Source organism: Typopeltis vanoorti, chromosome 3 (assembly GCF_054136105.1).
Source record: "Typopeltis vanoorti isolate ZY-2024b chromosome 3, IOZ_Tvanoo_1.0, whole genome shotgun sequence".
Classification (NCBI taxonomy): Eukaryota; Metazoa; Arthropoda; class Arachnida; order Uropygi; family Thelyphonidae; genus Typopeltis; species Typopeltis vanoorti.
The window spans coordinates 144,394,556-144,416,373 of record NC_143551.1 but is presented as its reverse complement, the minus strand read 5'-3'; the positions used below and the strand labels follow the sequence as shown (position 1 = coordinate 144,416,373).

The following is a 21,818-nucleotide window of genomic DNA, read 5'->3' as shown; positions in this document are numbered from 1 at the left end:
GAGTGCTGCAAAAGGAATTAGAGATGATAAAGGTGACATGAAAACAGGAGAAAAAGATATCCTTGAAGTATGGAGTAATTACTTTGAAAAACTGCTAAATGAAACAAGCAGTGATGACAGCACAGTGATAAAAAAACACTGACCAGGCACGCAGTCAGGAATACATATCCATACTTGAAGTAGAAAAAGCCATCAAAGGCTTGAAATGTGGAAAGGCAGTAGGAGTAGATGATATTCGACCAGAAATGCTGAAGTATGGTGGTATAAGTCTTACAGTGGCTGCACTGCATAGTTCAGAAAGCCTGGATAGAGGGATGAATTCCCGATGATTGGAGTAGAGCTCTCATAGTACCCATATATAAAAAGGGAAATAAAACTGAATGTGAGAATTACAGAGGTATTTCCCTACTGAGTGTTTCTGGCAAGATCTATGCAAGTATACTTGAGAAACGGTTGAGAAGAATTGTGGAAGAAAAGCTTGGTGAAGAACAAGCTGGATTCAGGCCAAATAGAGGCTGTCAGGATCAGATCTTCACTTTACGACAAATAGTCGAGAAAGCATGGGAATATAACAAAGATCTGTATTTGAGTTTTGTCGATTTGGAAAAGGCATATGACAAGGTGCCAAGAGAGAAGCTATTCAATACGCTGCAGTTATATGGTGTCAATGGGGCATTATATCAAGCAATACTTAGTCTTTATTTGAGTTGTAAGTCAGCAGTTAGAATTGAAGGAAGTACTGGAAGATGGTTTAATGTTAAATCTGGTGTGAGACAAGGATGTACATTATCCTCTCTGTTATTCATTATCTATATGGATCACATTATGAAGGAATGTGGTATTAAACCTGATATCAAAATTGGAGATGTTAATGTCAGCTCTTTGCTTTATGCGGATGATGTTATACTTCTAAATAAATCTGCTACAAGTCTGCAAGATTCTCTGACTAAATTGAATAGCTCTTGTAATAGATATGGTATGAAGGTCAGCAATAAAAAGACAAAGACAATGAAAATAGGCAGAATCATTGAAAATGTCAACTGTGTTGTGAATGGAGAACCTGTGGAACAAGTAAAACATTTCAGCAAATTAGGCATGATTTTTACTGAAGATGGTAAATTAAATATAGAAATAGACAACAGAATCAGCTTTGTTGATTCTGTTGTCTATTGACTTCCCACCATACTGAATAAATTCATATGGAATAAGAAAGAAATTAGTCGGAACACTAAATTAGCTGTATACAAGACAGTGTTCAAACCAGTTTTAACTTATGGATTTGAGAGCTGGGTCAGAAGTAAAACACTTGACCAAAGACTAGAGACCGCAGATATGAGAGTCCTGATAAAGATTAGAGGCGTGAACAGATGGCATCAATGGCAATATCATATTAAAAATGAGGATATTAGGAAAGAACTTGACATTGTCAGCATTCAGGAATGCGTTAGCAGAGCTAATCTCAGGTGGTATGGTCACTTAAATAGAATGGGAGAGGAAAGATTAGCAAAACAAGTGTTCTCTGCCAGGTTGGCAGGAAAACGACCCAGAGGAAGACCAAGATATAGGTGGATTGATACGGTACAAAGTACCTTAGACGATAGAAATATAAGATCTGATAATGTTGGAATCTTGACAAGTAACAGGCTGATTTGGAGGAAAATTGTAGATAGGAAGTTAGTAATGATGTAATTTTTTTATGTAGTACTGTCATATCCTGTACACCCATTGGGGGTACATGGCAGGAATTTGATGATGATGACATTTGTCTCTGTATTCACTAAGCACGCAAACTTATTTGCAAGGAATTTTTGATATGCTTTCTTCTTCTTTTCATTCACTGCCTCTAACCTCCTGTGTCTACCATGAAGTTCTGATTTATCTATCCTTGCAGACAACCTCACCACATGCCTCTCTGGCTGGATCAATGAATGTTTTCTTCAGGATTTGCCAATGAATCGCAAAGGTTTGGTTGGTGTTCTCAAACTCTCAGTTTTTCTTGAATAATGTTTGTGTATTTTAGTCTACAGTTCATATTTGAGAGCTGCTCAACTTTTATTTGCTTTAATACTTTCTTACATGTTCTTCTTTTCAATATGAAATTCAATTTTATCCTGTTCAAGACAAAATGGTGATCACTTCCAATTTCAAATCCTCTGTACACTCTAGTATCCCAAATGAGAACATAGTCAATGAGACTTTTCTTATTTCTTGCCTCTTCTCTCCATGCGAATTTGTGCACATTTTTATGCTGGAACATTGTGCTAGTAATAACTAGTCCATTCCTGAGCAGAAATCCAACAGTTATTTGCCATTATTATTAGCTTTGCTCCTTTCTCCAAATTTTACCAAAATATTTCTGTATGTCTGACAATTATTTCCTACTCTACTATTTAGATCCCCAACAAGGACCGACTTTTCCTTTTTCAATGTGCCAGTTGCTTCTTTAAAGCCTCAAAAAATTCATCCACTTCTACCTTCTGTGGAACCATAGGCACAAATAAGCCTCATTGTCCAGTTACCCATTCTGATATTTGCCCACATCACTCTACTTGATATTGCTTGTCATTCAAGATTACCCTCGTATTTTGTGTTCAATACTATAGCTACATCTTCTTTTCCCTGATTGTCATTACCTGAAAATAACATTTTGTATTTATTGCTCAGAAAAATCTCACCAGATTTATTATTATTATTATTATTTTTTGTTTCAGTCATCCCTATTATGTCAATCTAGTACTTATCCAATTCTTCAGCTAGCTCCATTTCTTTGCCATTTAGGCTTCTTATGTTGATAGTACTGATCTTGAACTGTGGTGATGTTGAGTTGGGGTGTGTTTCAGGATTTGTTCCAGTAACTGACTTTCTGCACTTTGCCCTGGTTCTGTGGCTAAAAGAAATGGGGCCCTTGGTTAACCAAATGATGCCCCAGCCAGCATGAAATTCTGTCATGTTTTACCATCACTTTATATTTTGGTTTAAGCCAATAATACAAATCCCAAATTGCCAGCTCATCCTGATTCGTTCAGTATCCAGGTAGATACCTAACAGGGTGCACCACGAGACATTAGGTGAGAAGGGTTGGTTGGTTCTCCACATTCCTTTAAAGGCTAAGTGGAGGTCTCCTCTCCTCTCATATAGCTTTGACCCTTAAGCACCCACTTTCTTTTCTTTTTTTTTTTTTTTTAGATAATAAGCTAACACCTTTTCTATTTTCTTACAGGGAATAGGCGAGGCCATTAAACTCTGTCTAGTTTTTGGTTATTGAAATCTGAATTTTTAAGTAGCTTAATGGCTACCATACAAAGTAAAATGAAATGCAACTTATGTGTCTAAACAAAATTTTAACCCAAAAAGTGAGTACAGTAGTTCCTCCCCCCCTTATTTGCAGGGGATACGTTCCAAGATCTCTAGACCTGAAACCGTGGACGGTACCGAACCCTATATATATGTGTGTGCGTGCGCGCGCGCGCATACTACATTTTTTTCATTATGATAAAGTTTAATTTACAAATTAGGCACAGTAAGAGATTAATAACAATAACTAATAATAAAATAGAACAATATACTGTAATAAAAGTTATATGAATGAAAACTTAGCAACCGCAGCATACGATTTTTTTTGTCTTTCCTTAAGATGTGGAGAACTTTCACCTTTTCATTTAAAGGAAACACTTTACAGCATCTCTTTGGCACATTTGAACTGCCAAAATTACTACTCATGGGCTTTGGAGCCATTATTAAATAAAATAAGAGTTATTTGATCAGAAGCACTGCGATACTGCGAGAGCTGGTCTGATAACCGAGACAGCTACTAAGTAACCAACAGAAGGGTAGCGTATACAGTACAGTGTGGATACACTGGCTAGAGGGATGATTCACGTCTCATGCAGGTTGATGCACAATTTAAAACCTATGAATCATTTATTTCTGGAATTTTCTGTTTAATATTTTCGGACTTAGGTTGACAGCTGAATTGCAGATAAGGGGGGGGGGAGTGCTACACATTATTTTATTCATCATGAATTTGAAACTAATGACCTATAAATAACGGATCAAACCCATTTAAATGAAAGGTTTCTCTTTATTATAAATCAAAGTGCAAACAAATACACGGACATTTTCTTTCAAATGTTACTAGTTAAATCAGTATTTTTTTTTTTTTAAACAGCGTATAAAAATTCATCGAGAAGTTACTTTTTTTTTTTATTTTATTTGGAATATGAATGTCTTTAGTCTGATATATTATTACATGGGCTCTTCCAGGAAAGTAAGAACTCTCACTGAGAAAAGAACCTCTTCCAGATCACATAAGGCAACTAAATACTATCATAATTGTCTGCAAACATTTACTGAAAAAAAAGTATTCATAACTACCACTGGCCATTCCACTCACTTGCTAAATGTCCCCAAAAGGACTTAGAACTTGCATGGCTCGCAACAATACTTTTACAGTTTCCAGGGATGGCCTTAAATTCTCCCTCCTCCTGGCATGAGCTATAAAATCTCAATTGTGTCAATACCACAAGATGTCCTATTATGTTTCCTCTCTTCCATCTATTTCTTATACTCTGAAGACTGTGTTCCCTCAGTCTGTCATCATATAAACAATTTCCATAAGCCCAATATCATTTTGGTTACCTAAGACAGAATTATTTCAAATCTCATCCTCTGAGTCCAAGTGACCATGAGCATAGTAGTCAAGATATGATTTTTTCAAAGTTGGTTCCACCCTTAGTTTCCCACCATATTAAGAACTCTACTCATGCTGAGACCAAAGATGAACATACAAGAGACACTGCAAATTCTCTTGCACATCCTTCATCACCCTTGCAGAAATCTTAGCCAGTCCCATTGCTGTGTTCAAATCCAGTAATGTCTATAATATCTCCGATCATCTAACTTTTCATCTAATATTATTCAAGAATCCTGACAATTAATGGGTATGATTTAGATGTACACTTTATTCATGTGATCACTTAACAACTTAGCTATTTCTAAAGCATCTGAACACTTTTCTACCTTCTGCATTCACCATGGTTATTTTCCCATAGTTTTTTTCCATTAATTTGCCCAAACTACAAATCATTGAATGAACAGTTCATCAAAAAATGAATTATAAGACGTGAAGTAATTGAAGCTTAGCATGATATTCCCTTTATGTATGAGGGTGGTCTGAAAAGTTCTCGGCTTTTGTAAAAAACAATCTTAATTATTATTCCCCATTATCCTCCTCTCCTCTCAACCAAATGCTTGTTGGGGTAGTAATGCTATTTTATTAGGAATAATTAGAGAACAAGGTGGTTTTCCATTGTCTTCCTTATCTGGAAAGTGTTTTATATCCATAGATCTGTGTTCATAGGATCGGTTTTTGGGATAAATGCGAGTTTTGAGGAGTGAAACTCTGCCATCTCCATATGAGACCGGGATAACTCACCGTCAATTGAAGAGGACTGATAAAAATTCTTTGCATCATGCATGGGATTCAAACTCAGGTATTTTTAACTAAAGGGTTTTGTTTATACAGATGAACTATGGAGGCTCCATTATTATTATTATTAGTTATAGCAGCATTAGTATGGTGATGTCTGCACAAACTAGTTATATGGGATGAATTTTACTCTGATTTGGTATTTGAACCTTTTACAAAAATTTGTTGAACCAGTCCAGTTTTCAGTTCAACTATATTCAGGGCTACAAAGGGACAACATGTTGACATTTTATATTGCAATAACACTCTGACTTAGTGGAATACATGCAAATGTCTGAATTTGTAAAATGCACATGAAGTCTGTGTGGTTCAGCTTTATCTCCAATAGGATCACTTTCATTAGAAAATTTTGGTAAAGAAGTTTCGTAATGATATTAATTCTTCCACTCTAGCTGGATAAAATTTTATAGTTAAGATCTATATTAAAATTTGTCAGTTTTGATTTCAATTTGATCACTGTTGTTGTGAAAAAATTAAGTAGAATGAACTTTTTTTGTCTAGAGATAAATCACTATCTACACAATGAAATAGCATGTATGTTTACAGAATAATGTTATAAAAACAACAAAATAATTATAACACCTCAAAGACTACCTACACATGTTGTAAGATACCTAATGTCATCTTGGATGACATTAGGTATTCTTACCAAACATTTTAAAACAATAGTTTTGAAGAAAATTAATCCTTTGGTGAATTATGAAAGAATTCATCAAAAAATGTTTGGTGAATTGCTTTTGTTTTGATCAATTTTATTTGCTACAAATTGTCGTTCAGCGAATTATTTATTCAATAAATTGCCATTTGCTCAGCTAATTGTTTCTTTGACGAATTATTATTTGGTAAACTGCCTTTCACTGAATTTTCATGGAACCCATTGGGTAGCTGTCTTGTTTTCTATCATAATCACCCCTTAAAGGTCTCCAAATTTCCTTTTTTAATGTAAAGCTCTCACATACTCTGTCATCTCCATCTAACTGCACAATTATACTCTCTCATAATTAGAGGAAAACTTCATTTATATACAAACTCTCAGATGCTATTACTAGAATCAACATTTTGCACAATGTGGCTATTTCATCTCATTGACAGTTTTCTGCCAATTTAATCTGTTATCTGTCACGACTGCAATATTGTCAGATCTTATATTTCGATCTTCTATGGCATTTCTTACTGCATCAATCCACCTACATTATGGTCTTCTTACAGGTCTTTTTCCTGCCATTCTGGTAAACTCTCCTCTCTCAAAATAAGAGAGGAAAAGTCAGCAAAAGTGACCACACCACCTGAGATTAACTCTACTCACACATTCCTGAATGCTAAATGTCAATTTCCTTCCTAATAATTTCAGTCCCATTTTTAATATTATTCTGCCATTAATGTTTGGTTAAATAGGTCATATTAATGCAAACAGTAAGTACCACTAAGTCCATGCATGGATAAGAAACTGCATTCCTCCTATGAAGATGACACTGCAATAAGAATCTAGGTTTAATACTGAACCACTGCTGATCTGCCATAAAAAGTAACTTATGCAGTGATGAGATATGAAAGACTTCGGTCAGATCAACAATGATATTTGTGTCTGATGTGTGTGAGTCTACCTGAAGTTATTGGTAATAATGCTTTTTTAGTTAATGATCTGTATGCTTAAGATCTTTAAGTGTATTTTTTCTTATTACTTTTATCTGAAGAAGCATGCTACTGAGTTTGTAAACCTAGTAAATGTAAATAAATTGATCTTATACTCTGAATCTACTGTGAATATGAGACTGTAACTGAGGCAATAATGATGTCATTTCGAAAGACCTGGGTTTAAACCTGCCTAGAACACAAAAAACATTATAACAGCTTTTAAATGAAGTCAAGTTTAGCCAGTTTCATGGGGTGGGGGAGATTTTTCCTTCCAGAAACTTGTTTTTCATCCTGCAAAGCAGACAAATTGGCCAGAATAAATGCAGTTGAAAAACTTAGCAGTCAAGATTAAACTACCAATCATAGCATTAATTAATGTTTCTGTATAGTCAAGTATACTTAGCCATGACAAGCCACTGAGTTTAACACATTAAGCAGAAGACATTAATATCTTCTGCTTAGAGAGACACCTTCACTATAAAAACGAATTAACAATATCAATGGTTGATTATTTTTTCTATAGTGAAGTGTATTTTAGGACGAAGCCTACTTAAAAATGTATCTGATATCTGTGCCATGGAGCCAGACTAAAGGTTTCAGGACTTGTCTTTAAGTATTCAATACAGAAATTGAATACTTAAAGAAATTGGGAAACCTATTACAGTCCTTTCTAGTTTGCATGTTTTTCATTTCTATATACAAACAACATCAGCAAATTTGAATTACTCAAAAATTTCAAGGGGAAGTAGGATCTTAGTAAGATCAAAGTTCTTGATCTTGAGTTAAAGCTAATCATATCTCAATTTTTGAAGATGTGTTTTTAAAAGTTTAGAAATTATTATTTTTTTATTTATTTTTATTTTTTAAAAGAAAAGAGAGGGAGTTGCTTATGAGAGAGGATAGCGATTTTGCTGTTTAGTAAGTTTAAATAGAGTTAGTTATATTGCTAGCCACTAGAAGTGCGTGCATGGGATTATTGGATTTGTGAAATTTTGGGATCTCGTACATTTAAGATGATTTAGAATAGTAAAGTTAGTCTGCTATGAACAGACAGGAAAAACTGTTAATATATGGCATGTGAAATATTTTGAAGAATATAAGGAAAATATGTACTATCATTATTATAATAAATTAGGACTAGCAAGCTATGCATTGGAAACCCCTTCAACAATGCATTAAATGTAAGAAAACCATAGTAAAAGCAGAAATCACTGCAAATCTGAGACTACTTTTAGGAATCATAGAACACAATAAAACATTATCCAAACTCCAATAATTATGGCTGTATTAATTTTAAAAAAATATTGCCGTCATTTTATGATCGCTTTTGGCACTAATGTCGATTACTTTATTGAGAGAACGGGGGGGGGGGGAGATGCAATAAGATGTCAGTTCTTTTGCATACTGAAACAGTTCCATAACAAGTGTTTTTTTGTGCACCACAAATGCTGGTTTGAAATTGCAAAATATCGGCAGCTTAATAAATTTTTTTTCTTCTTCTTGTGGTGCTATACATCAATATCATTAAATAATTAAATTGAACAATTGCCAACACCCAACAGTCGTAGTGAATTTCACTGCCTAGAGTGAGATTACACCACCACCAATTACCCTGCTTATTAGGTCTGATGCAGCTTGAAAAAGCCATATCAGACCAATAATAAGTAGGATTTCTGGATTATCTAACAATTAGTCTACATGCTATACTAATAGAACGTGTTTAGAGCCTTTTATGGGCAAGATTTTCACATTAAAAATAAATATACAGGTTTAAAAATGTCACGGATTGTCAATTTTATTTTAAGTTGAATCTCATATTATCTGTTCGTAGTTTTTCCCAAAATGCAATGTCTTGCCATTTTTGTTTCAGTAGCTAAAAATCGAAATGGAGATATAAGGAAGAAATGATCAGGTTATCATAAATACTGAAAAAGGAAAGAACTGAGACTTTAAAGGAATTTACAGACACTCAGTAAATTTGTATTTGAATGTATATATACATTCAAATGAAAGCCCAAGATCATTATCAATCATCCTGTCACCTCTCACTTTGATTTCAACATAATCAACTTCAAAATGTTTAATATTGGAGATACAGTAGAGCAGGTTATTTACTATACAGTGGTGCCTCGTAGTTCGTATTTAATTCGTTCCAGAAACCCGTTCGAACTATGAATCATTCGAAGTCCGAATCAAGATTTTACATAAGAAATAATGGAAAACGGAATAATCCATTCCCATATCCAAAAAATTTCAATAATTTTTTTTTTTATTTTATCTATTTTAGGTTTTTTAATGTTACTAACTTAGAAAAAATTAAACAAAATAATCTTATATTTATTTTATTAATTTTAATTATTACAACATAAAAATCACAAAGATTAAAATAATGCTTCCGTTGTTAAGCGTCTTCTTTCTGCTTCTTAGCTGGAGTTGAGAATGCTGATTCGTGTTATCTTTTTTCTGCAGAGAAGAATCTATCTAATGTTGTTTGGAGCTGACGATTTTCTTTGATATTTTTAAAATAACCCATCACATTGTCATCGAATAAGTTGATATTCCTGGTCACTACTGTCTTATTCTAACCCAAACAGAGAACAATTCTTGAAGGTCGGCATTAGAAATGCATCCTTTGGTATCCTTTACTTTTTCCACTTCTTTTTGTTGTTGATCGTGAAGATGTTGAAGTTCTTCTGTGCTGAGCTTGGTTTTATGATCATCTATTAACTCCTCTACATCCTCATCACTCACCTCTAATCCCATAGCTTTAACCAAAGACACAATTTCATTCACAACAGACTCTTCTTCATAGCTTACTACTTCATTGACTGAAATACAATCTGGCCAGAGATTTTTCCAAGCAGAAATCATTGTTTTAATAGAAACTTCTTTCCATGCCTTATCGACGATCTTTAAGCAATGAAGAACGTTGTAATGCTCTTTACAAAATTCTTTAAGAGTCAATTCTGTGGCATTGGTTATTTCAAAGCACTTTGGAAACATAGCCTTAATATACAGTTTTTTGAAGTTTGAAATCACTTGCTGGTCCATGGGTTGTACGATAGAAGTGGTATTGGGCGGCAAAAACTTTATCTTGATGAAACTGAGTTCACTAACTAAATCCTTCTCTAAATTTGGGGATTGAGCAGGAGCATTGTCCATCACTAGAAGAGCTTTTAATGGTAGATTTTTTTCAGTAAGATAAGCTTTTACAGTGGGAGCAAATTCTTGATAAATCCACTCAGTGAAAAACTCTCTGGTAACCGACACTTTTGTGTTGGCCCTCCACATAACATGGAATTTGCTCTTTATGACATTGTTCTTTTTAAAAATGCGTGGATTTTCAGAATGGTAAATGAGCAAAGGCTTTATCTTACAGTCTCCATCTCCACTAGCATTACTGCAAAGTAATTCTGTCTTTCATAGGTTTATATCCCAGTGCAGTCTTTTCTTCTTTTGTGATATAGGTCCTTTTGGGCATTTTTTCCAAAAAAGACCTGTTGAGATACAAATACCTCATTATCCACGTACTCCTTAAAGGTTTTTACAAATTTGTCCACTTCTTCTACATCGGCACTCACAGCCTCTCCGTGCATAACAACACTATGGATCCCATTCGCTTTTTGAATTTATCAAACCAGCCTCTACTTCCTTGAAACTCCCCATTTTCAGTACTGGTCTCAGGTGTGCATTTCTTAAGTTCACTATGCAGATGTTTGGCTTTCTCACAAATAATTTTCTCAGTAATAATGTCACCATGTAATTGCTTCTCGTTTATCCACACTAAAAGGATTTTTTCCATCTCTTCAATAACGTGATCTTCTGGAGGTCAATGTTGTCACAACTTTAGCCACATTTGTTGCTTTTATTGCTTCCTTATTCTTAAGAATGCTACTTATCTTTGACATTTTAAACATCGTCACCAGATTTGTCAAACGTGTACCGCTTTGGTGTTCATGATAAATTCTTTTTTCATCTCAATTGTCGATACTACAACTTTTCTTTTAGGTTTTGTTCTTTCTACATTCTTGGATGCCATGGGCAATAAAAAAAATGCCAAAAACAGTTAAAAATTCTCTACACAAACATATCATGCAATGACTAGGCTGTGTAAAGTAAGGGACAATGCACAGCGGACTGACACACACTGCACAGGCATGGGGAAGCGAGTGAGGAAAATTAGTGGGGGAGAAGCATGCCCAATGGCATGCCAAACTGTCTAATGGTATATGACTCTGGACTATAGTTCGAACTGTGAATCAAATTTCTTGCGTTCCCAAATGTTTGAACTCTGGAACGTTCGAAGTACGAGGCACCGCTGTATAAGAAAATACCATTATTTTGAGGAAGGTGGTATAGTTATTATTTATATACTAACATATTTACATACGAAATGACAATGGGCTGGGCTTGAATGTAAGACCAATGATTGACAAAAGTACTGGATATTCGATAGCACAAAAGGTAATATGACCACAATGCCAACCAAAATGACAATGGATTGATGAAATCGTTAGATCAGCATTAGATTAGGATGACATGAGAGGGCCCTTGACCAGCAATCGTGGAGCATCTTGAAAAGGCTGCTAGTGGTGATTTTATAATGGCTGATGATGATATTTACATATGGCTCCACTGTTCATATTTACATATTAACTATGAGGCCAAACACCCACAACTTCTCTTGGTTTCTTAAAGTAATATAATATTATTAAGCATATTTGTTTGTTAAACATCACAAAATACGATTAGATATTTTTTTAATCAAATTATACCTCCATCATCTGTACCAAATTCTTCCAACAGATCTGTTAATGCATCACGAAATTCTATCATACCTTGGGCCGGTATAGCAATCTGTGAGCGAGGCCCTCCCCTTGCTATTGTTTGGGAGACCTACAAAAAAGTTATATACAATACATCTAAGAAGCAAACCTAATAAACAATGTTAAGGAGAAATTTAGTAGTTAAGAGACAAATCAATTTAATAATATCAAATGCAATATGTATTTCAATTTTTCTGTAATTTTTAAATAGTTAGTAAAATTTATGCCCTATTTAAACCCCACATATCACTGTCATTAAAATCAGGCCGTTAAAGTCCAATAAGTCAGCATTCAACTTATTTTTATTAGAATGGAATTTCAAAAGAATGGACAGTTCAAGACTACCCACAAAAATATTCTAATACCACCAAGTTGGAGGATATAGAAGTCAGGAACGACCAAGGAAAAGATGGAAAGAGACCAAAACAGGGATTTAGACCTAAATTCCTGCAAAGATGATGATAGAATTGCTAATCTTTTCCTAACAGTCTGCTACATGTTCATGGGCCAGTTTGCCTAAATCAGAACTTTTTTTGTATTATTCAGACTTTTAAGGCTATAAAAACGCAAAAATTATAGGCTCACTCCACCTTTACTATTGTTGGAAGATTAGTGCAATCTCTAGCTGGTGTAGCTAAAAGGAAGTAATGTGAGAATAGGGTAGACAAGTAATATATTCTTGCATTTTCTTCTGATCAGTATATTACTGTGTCTTCTATAGTCAAGTTTTCAGAATTGCAGAGTTAAAACCTGAAACTTGGAAAAGTTTCTTCTGGTATGTCTGTGACTCATATGTAATATATGTGAAATGATATCTGCAGAAGAAAGACTATAGGTTTTTCTAGTCACTAACTGGACTAAATATTTTTGCAACCAGTTGTAGTGTTAGTCAATCTTTTGTGAAGGGAGTAGGGTTCTCACTCTTGGAAGAATATGTCTAAAAATTACCTAATAGAGAGTAAAAATGCATAGTTTCAAATGATCGAATAAATGAATACATTTGTATAACAAATGTATTCATTTATTTATTTATTTATTTTGTACACATTTCTATTGCCATAATTTATTAAAATTCTCTTCCGTCTAAGATGAGTTGAGTCTACTCTTGAGCAGAATCTTCCAGTCTTTTATATTCCTTGCTGTTCGAAAAAGTTCCTTATGTTCTGCATCACGAGATGTTCTTTATTAATTTCAGACAGGTAATTCTTGGTCTTCTTTTTTCAGTTGGAAAAGTATTGATTAGGACGTTAGGAAGTCTGTCTGCGTCCATGCGTACAGTGTCGCCAAACCCAAATCAGTTGTTTTCTAATTTTTTTCTATTATTGTCTTTTTATACAATAATTCTTGTCTTACTGTGCTTTTTGTTTTATTTTCTATCCAACTTGTTCTATTTATTTTTCTTAAGCATTTCATTTCAAATGCCAGCAGTTTTTTCTCCTCTCTTTTCTTAACTGTCCACGCTTCTGCTGCATAGATGACTGTTGGTATAATTATTGATTCATATAATTTGATTTTGGCTTGCTTAGATATTTTGTTTGTTTTCCAGATTTTCTGTAATTTTCCCATCATGGGAAAATTACAGAAAAGTCCATCCTATCGCTATTCTGTGTTTGATTGTTTTGAGTTCATATATTGTTTCTGTTAGTTTTGATCCAAGATATATGAAGTTGTCTACTTGTTCTCCATTTAGGGTGGCTGAGATGGTAGTTCTGTTCCTCCCTGATTTCATCACTTTTGTCTTTTGTATATTTACTGTCATGTCATATGTTTTACAGGTTTCATTTAGCTTGTTTATCAACCTTTGTAGTTCATTTGGGGTTCCTGCAATAAGGACGAGATCATCCGCATATTTGCTATTATTTATGTTCGAACCAATGACATTGATTCCAGGCTCATCGTCTATTGCCTTCTTTACAACTTCGTCTAGATATATGTTGAATAGGCATGGGGATAATGATTATCCTTGCATTACTCCTTTTTGGATCTCTATGGGTTCTGTTGTGAGTGTCCTTTTTAATTATTGCATTTTCCTCAGAGTAATATTTTATCAGAAACTGTATTATATATTTGTCTATTGCTTTTTCTAGTAGAACTTTAAGAAGGATTTCTCTGTTGATGCTAACGAAAGCTTGTTTAAAGTCCACAAAACAACAATATAGTTCTTTATGGTCTTCCCAGCTGAGATCTGCTAGTTGGTGCAATGTGAAAATCTGGTCTATTGTTGAACAGTTACCTCGGAAACCAGCCTGTTCTATACCTATCGTTCTTGATAGGTGTTTTTTAATGTATTTTGCATAATTCTTATGAATATTTTATAGGTGTGGGAGAGTAAATTGACTGGTTTGTAATTTCTGCAGTCTCTTTTGTCTCCTCTCTTGTATATTGGGATGAGCTTGCGAGTTCTCCAGTCATCTGGGATCTCTCCTGTTTGTAGAATTTTATTGAATAGGGTTGTTAAATATTCTATTGATGTGCTGCCTCCATATGACCACAGTTCAGTAGGGATAACATAAATGCCTGGTGCTTTATTATTTTTCATATGTTTTATTGCATATCTAACTTCTTGTAAAATTTTTGGGTGGTCATTGTTTTCATTGTAGTTTTGTTTCCTTGGTGAAAGATATAAGAAAAATCTGGTCAAACCATTTTTAGACTATCTTCAATATTCCCGATTTCAGTCATCTTGTTGTTCATCATTGTTACTGCTTTTGCTGAGAATTCCTTTGTAATTTCTCTTATAGTGTCATGGAAGACTTTTAGGTTGTTTTGTTGGTATGCTTCTTGGCATTTCTTAGCTTTTTCTTCTAACCATTTTTCTTTGGCTTTTTTGCAAATGTTATCAACTTTATTTTTTAGTGCTCTGTATTTTTCTCTATTCTCTTCATTGTTTTGTTGGTTTACAAGTATCTTGGCCTCTCTTTTCTCTTCTACTGTAGCTATGACTTCTTGGGTGATCCACTGCTTGTTTATTTTGGGTTTGGTGCCTAGAGTATTTTGCAATTGATAACACTGTTTCCTTTCCTTCTTCCCAGTATTTTCCACTGTTCTGGAAGATGAAGGGTTTTAATTTCAAGCACATCTGTTCTAAAAATCGACTTCTGCTTGAGCTATCTTTTAGTTTTGATAGGTTGATGTTTTCTTCTTTTCTGATATTGTTTTTCCTGAAACAATATCAGGAAAATTTTATTATGAATAAAATTTATATATTGAATTTTATCTTCACTTTGGCAGTTAATATTTCATTGTCAGTGTCGAAATCAGAGCTTCTTAATGTTCATTCATTATTTACTGATCTTTTCCATTGTTTGTTTATGATGATATAGTCTATGCAGTTCTTTATATTACCATCTGGGGAATGTCCATGTATATTTATTATTAGGGCGTTGATAGAATCATGTGTTTGCAATCATTAGATTGCTTGCTTTACAGAAGTGGAGTAATTGTTCTTTTCTGTTGTTAAGCTCTCCATATCCAAATTTTCCCATCACATCTTTTTTATCTGCTGTAAACTGTCCTATTTAGTGTTAAAATCTCCCATCACTATCATGAGTTCTTATTTTTGGAATTATCTATTTCCTATCATAGTTCTTCATAAATTTTTTATTTCCTCCTCTGAATGGTTACTGTCTGGTGTATATATTTGGATTATTTTAATTGTTTGACCTTTTTCTTTTGCTTGAAGTTTGGCTGTGATTATTCTAGGAGACACTGGTTTTATTTCAATTACTGAGTGTGTAAGTTTCTTCTCAATTAATAATGCAACTCTTCCTCTGTGTATGTTATCTTTTCTTCCTGAGAAGTATAGTCTTCCTTCTGGTAAATCCCTGAATCCATCTCTGCAATGTGTCTCTGATAAACCTAAAATACTCCATTTCAGTCTTTTTAAATTTTCCTGGACAAATTGCGATTTTCCAGGTCGGTATAATGACTGACCACATTGCTGATATTAATATTAAAATTGCACAATCATAAATAATTGTGAAATTTTAATAAATAACAATTGCAAATGACTGGCTGAAGGCCAAGTGCTGCTTCCTATTGTAACTAGTAGTGTAAAAAAATGTTCTTAGAACCAAAAACAGATAAAAGCTCAGTTTTATCTTGGGATGAAGAGAATTTTTTTAACTATAAAATCTGCAAAATGTCTGAAAACAGATGTGTCTCAACTAAAACTTGAATACTCTATCAGTAACTTTGTACATGTTCTTGGATAGATAATAGAACATTCTGGCAAATGTGAGGTATATAAATTACAAGCAGCATAAAATACACATGCTATCACAGTGGAAAGATATTTAGCTATATTTAATTATACGAATATTTTCGTTTAATTTACAGAATAGTTATTTAAAACTATATCTTGAGAATGTTTGGACTCCAATGCTATGTTGGAGTACAAGCATACAACTGGCCACTTGAAGTTTCCAGTAAGCATAGTTGCAGTATTGCCAGGCAATGAAACTAACCTGATACTTGGTGTCACAGAGACCTACACTTTCTTTGGAAGGGATAAACACTATTCATATATGTTGGTGAATAAAGTGAACCAATCTGTTGCTTGTGGGATAAAACCAGAAGAAATAAAAGGAAAATCAGCATGAAGATGCAGACTAACCAAAGTGCAGCATACACATCTATGGCTTCCTTTTTTAAGCATACAAAAGATACTGTTAGCACACACAGAGATGTAAACTATTGATAAAAGATGACATATGCATCCAAGGCATTTTAAAGGGCTTTTAACTTTCCACATCGCTTTTTTTTTTTGATGACACACACACACTGTACAGTATACTACTCGCACCTTTATTAACAATGATGTATAATACGGTACATTTAGAAATTTGTAATATTCAGCTATTTTGTACATGTTTACCTAGTTATGTAATAAGCATAGTTATTTAATGAAATTCGAATTTTTCAGTATGTCAAAACTTATAAAAATTTTTTTTGTTTAATAAACTTAATTTATTGTTCCTAAAATATCACAGTATCAAGTAAACATATCATTAATTTTTTTAGTTTTCTTTCTATATTCCCTTAATTTACAATTTTTCCTGCTAGCAACCAATCTCACAGTTAATAGTTCTGTACCCAAGACAATCAGAAAAATTCTTAATACATCTCCTGCAACTCCCTTACTTAAACAAGATTTCAAGAATGCAATCGCACTGCCTTACATAAAAAAAATGTCACGGACAAAGTGGCTGTGTTGCTCTGTGAGTACAACATAAAAGTGGCTTTTTTACCTTTACAAAAAAAAAAAAAAAAAAAACCAAGATTCCTACATCCACCAAAATCTCCACATCACACTTCATGAAAAAAAAAAGCTCAGGAGTCTATGAGATTAATTGCTCTTGTGGCATTTGTTATGTAGGCCAGACATCATATAAACATGTAAACATAAATCAGGTCTGGAATTTCACACCACTACTACTGGCCATCAAGCACTATGGCAACAAACAAAAATGTCATATATTGATAAAACTGTTTCATGAGAAAATTAAAAGAAGCCTCACAAATGCTTAGGATCCCTACACAATCAATAAAAATCAAGGCTTAATTTTATATCAAGTATGGTCTGCTTTCATCAAAAATTTAACTGCCACGGACCTAGGATATAGCATATGTAATACCACAGAAAGTGATAGCAACAATTAGCAATGTTCCAACACGAATACAGTAAAAAATTTATCATTTGTATTCTGGTTTATCAATAATTTAACAGTTGTGAAGTTATCAAAAACATCTGATATCTGTAATTAATCGTTAATAGGGTTCTGTTGTGTAAAACTTTTATATACCATTATCCCTGATGATGTAAGCCTTACAACACACAAAACCTGTCGGGTTTTGTTTATTTTTAATAAACTCCTTATATTACAATGTGGTCTCAATACGGAAAACTTCCTACAGGACTATAAGCAGTATTTACTGATAAATTCATAGTAAACTTCACAAACAGCATAACAAAGATGTCATATTAGGGACTTGATATGTTACCATATATATATATATATATATATATATATATATCAGATTCTTTTTTTAAAATAAGTCCAAATGAAAGCCTGAGCGATTCTTTTATTATGGTTCAACTTTTTTCTTTTTATTAATTATGGTTCAACTGTTACATAAATTGAGTAATAAGTGCTAGCAGCAGTACCTTTGCCAGTAACCAATTCTTTCATTTGTACCCATTATAAATGATTAGTTATGTTTTGTGACTGATCTCTTGTCCTGAGGTGATTGCAAGTCATGTAAACTTAATACGGTTATAATATTTACATAACATAATAATTGCTAATAGTTTTATTATTATTTAAAATATTTAAATTTGTATTACAAAATTCATGATCATCAAATTCCATATATGTACCACATAATATTCTGTACACATATGGAGTGTACAGAATATTATGTGGTACTATATGAAAAACAACAAAATTATAACATTTATAACAAGAAAATGATGAAATTTCAGAAACAGAAATTAAATGGAATAAAAAATAAATAAATTTGGTTGAATATGCAGGTGATGTAATATTACTTGCAGGAAATGAAGATGATGTCCAAATGCAATTATACAAATTACAACAGATATGCAGCAGTCATAACATGAAAATATCAACAGAGAAATCAAAAACAATAGTAACTGCAAATGAACTAATAGGATGTTCAATTAGAACTAAATGGAAAAATGCTGGAACAATAAAATTTACATATACCTAGGAATAACTGCAAACAATGGAAATCTAACACAGTGCGCAAAAGAACAAACCCTGAATGCTAATAAAATATCAGGTTGTCTAAATTCAACTACATGGAAAAATAAAGATCTAACAAAAGAAACAAAAGTGAGATAACCCCCTCCCCTGCCCCAGTTTCCACATAAGTAAACCCTTCCCCTTCTCCCCCCCACCCACAAAATGCACCCCTAAACACAATAATATATACATATATATATTATTAATACATAACCCGGGTTTCCAAATTTATTTTCCCCCGTCAAAACACACCCCCACGCTCCCTTCCTCCTTCTTCCCCCCCTTTATAAACAACCTTCAGCAGGATCATGAAATTGGAAGACATCTTGGAATCAAAACAAGGTATGTACAAAATTTTTCCACCTCTTTTATTCTGCTATAATTGCCTTCTATACTCACCCATAATGCCCTAAAATATATATATATCCCTTTTTTTGAGTAATAATAACCAATGTATTTAAAATAAGGGATACTCCTAAACAGAAACAGGCTATTATTGCCGTAATTATAATAAAAGTGAGAATATATAAATTAGTAGTCCAACCAATACTGACTTATGCATGTGAAACAAGAATAGAAACATCAACAATATAACAGATAAACACATATGTGAAATGAAAACATTAAGAAAAAGTTAATAAAACAAATCTACTATAGTACGCCCACAGATATGAGACCCTTAGACACTTCTGCGCATGGAGAATCCATTCTGATAATAGGATAATCAATCCATATTGTGGGATGAGTGTTTATTATTACATGTCGGAAAATTAACTCCTCTTTTATGATCATTGTAGTTTTTAAAGTGGTAACTATTTTCCTTGTAAAACAGTTGGAAAATTTTACGTATAAAGCATGTGATTTCGTGTGTTGGTGATCAATTCATACATCGCCTTATTTTTTTTCCCCCTTCAACATGAATTGACTCTTCTTGGCACCGACCCAATGACAGCTCTCTAAAGTGTGGCCGTATTAAAATACCTTTTACTCCCCTATAATAAGTAGGTGAGGGAATTTTAGTTCTATCTAACTTTTGGAGAGTGAGGGCAGTTCAATCTCCACAGGTCGTCAATCAGGGATAGCAGGCCCAAGATTATCACTAATTATACATGCCATCCAGTGAAGAGAGGCGCTGACAAGTGCTGCAGTTTCAAGGTCCCCAATCATGACACTATATTTAATGTCTGACATAATGTGGGTTCTATAGTCAATTTTATTGAGCTCATAGGAAGAAAAACTCACTTGCCTGTGCCAGAGATCAACTATATTGGGAACCAGTGGAAGAAAGGCTTAGAAAAAGTTCTAGTTGGTTATTAGAATCAAACTTAGAACACTCCTTCTTCAGGTGGCCTAGTGCTGTAAATGCACATAACACCAAGAAATGATGGACTGCCTGCACTGAAGTATTGTAAATGCAGCTGAAGTTGAAAGCAAGAAGAAATATATACAAGAAGAAGAAGAAATATAACACATGAAAGTTCACATCATTACTAACATCTTCCTCAGAATTAATCTGTTATACGTCAGGAGTTGAATACTGTCAGATCTTATTATTTTGAGCTTTTAAGACATTTATCAATCCACTTAAATCTTGGTCTTCCTCTAGGTCTTCTTATTACCATCCTGATAATAAACACCTATTTGCTAATCTTTCTTCTATTCTGTTTAAGTGACCATACCACCTTAGATTAGCTCTATTCACACCCCTAATTCTCTCAATTTCAAAGTTGCTCCAAGACTGGAAACCTGCTGGGTTACAGTCTTCTGGGTTAAACTTCTGCCCTGCTTTTTTTCATCTCTCTCTCATCCTGACGAAACAATGGCAACATCTCTTTAAAATATAGCAGACTTCTTGTCATCAGTCTTCTCCTCCAACTCATGTTTAGATGAAGGCAAAACTCCCCCCAAAGTATGCCATGTCTGACCTTCCTTCAGAAGAACATCAGGAAAATATGCAACACCCTTGGTTCTAATATGTCCTCTTCCACGGATGGTATCCCTCCATTTGTGCCAATAGCTTGTGTGCTATAATTAATATCCATCCTGCATCACCATTAAGAAGCTATCTACTCACCTGGCATCTATTTAACAGCATGGAAGAAAGCTCTTCTCCAGCTTGTTCCTAAAAAGGGGAATAAAGGTCAACCATCAAAATGTTGTCTTTGCCTCAGTACTCTTCAAAGGTGCTGGAAGAGATGGTCATCAACATCCAGCTTCTTCACTACCTACAGATTCTTCAGTTAATTAGTGATCACCAATGTACATTTTGCTATTCTCATTTTATTGAGGTCTCCTTGCTAACCTTATCTACTTTGGCACAGACCATGAAACATTTAGATCTCATGGTTTCTCTTAATATATTCAAGGCATCTGATTGAGTCTTTTGTCCAAGCTGGCAACATATGGATTCCATCCTACACTCAGGGAATGGATTGCAGGTTCTACTCTGGTCATTCGTTGCAATTTATGGTGGATGATGAACTCTACTCTTTCCCCTATGCAACAATAATCTTCTCCAACATCCAGTTCTATTCACAGCTTTGCTGATGCCAGTACATTCCATTCCAAAATCTTGTAGTACTCCGGATGATCCCAAGTTCAAATCTTCTACAGCAATGCCTTAAATACTGATCTTTTAGTTATTCTCAAACAACGGTGAAGATAATTCAGTAGTAAATTTTAATGCTACCAAAACACAATACTGTGTTATTTCCTGAAAGAAAACCCATGCCTCACTCTCTCTCTCCTTTGATAGCATTCTGCTCAACCAAACATCTGCATTTTGTTTTTTAATTTTTTCATTAAATTTGGATTTTTTTTGTTTGTTTTTGCCATTATTCACACGTTATGATATAATTCTATGTGACCCTCCTGCCAATAATGTACCCACCTTAAGTAATGTCGTCTTTTTTGCAGATTAGAATATTAATTAGAACTATATTAACAATAATAAACCACACCCTTTTTTGAATAAGTAATTTAAATTATCAGACTGGTGGTTGCATTAATCAATCACAGGAACGGAACCCACTGTCAAGTTGAAATGAAGGGGCAATCAGTGCTTGTTTATCTAATGAGTGCAAATACGACATATGAAAATGA

At 33.9% G+C, this 21,818-nt stretch overlaps 1 protein-coding gene across 1 annotated transcript in view; it reads right to left on the bottom strand.

Moving 5' to 3' along the window:
* LOC150108630 (transcriptional regulator protein Pur-beta-like) overlaps positions 1-21,818 on the bottom strand; it is a 343,857-nt gene that overhangs the window by 94,752 nt on the left and 227,287 nt on the right. Inside the window, exon 5 of the mRNA XM_090390893.1 lies at positions 11,899-12,019. Coding sequence (XP_090247019.1) covers positions 11,899-12,019 — 121 coding nt within the window. The remainder of the gene's footprint in view (positions 1-11,898; positions 12,020-21,818) is intronic.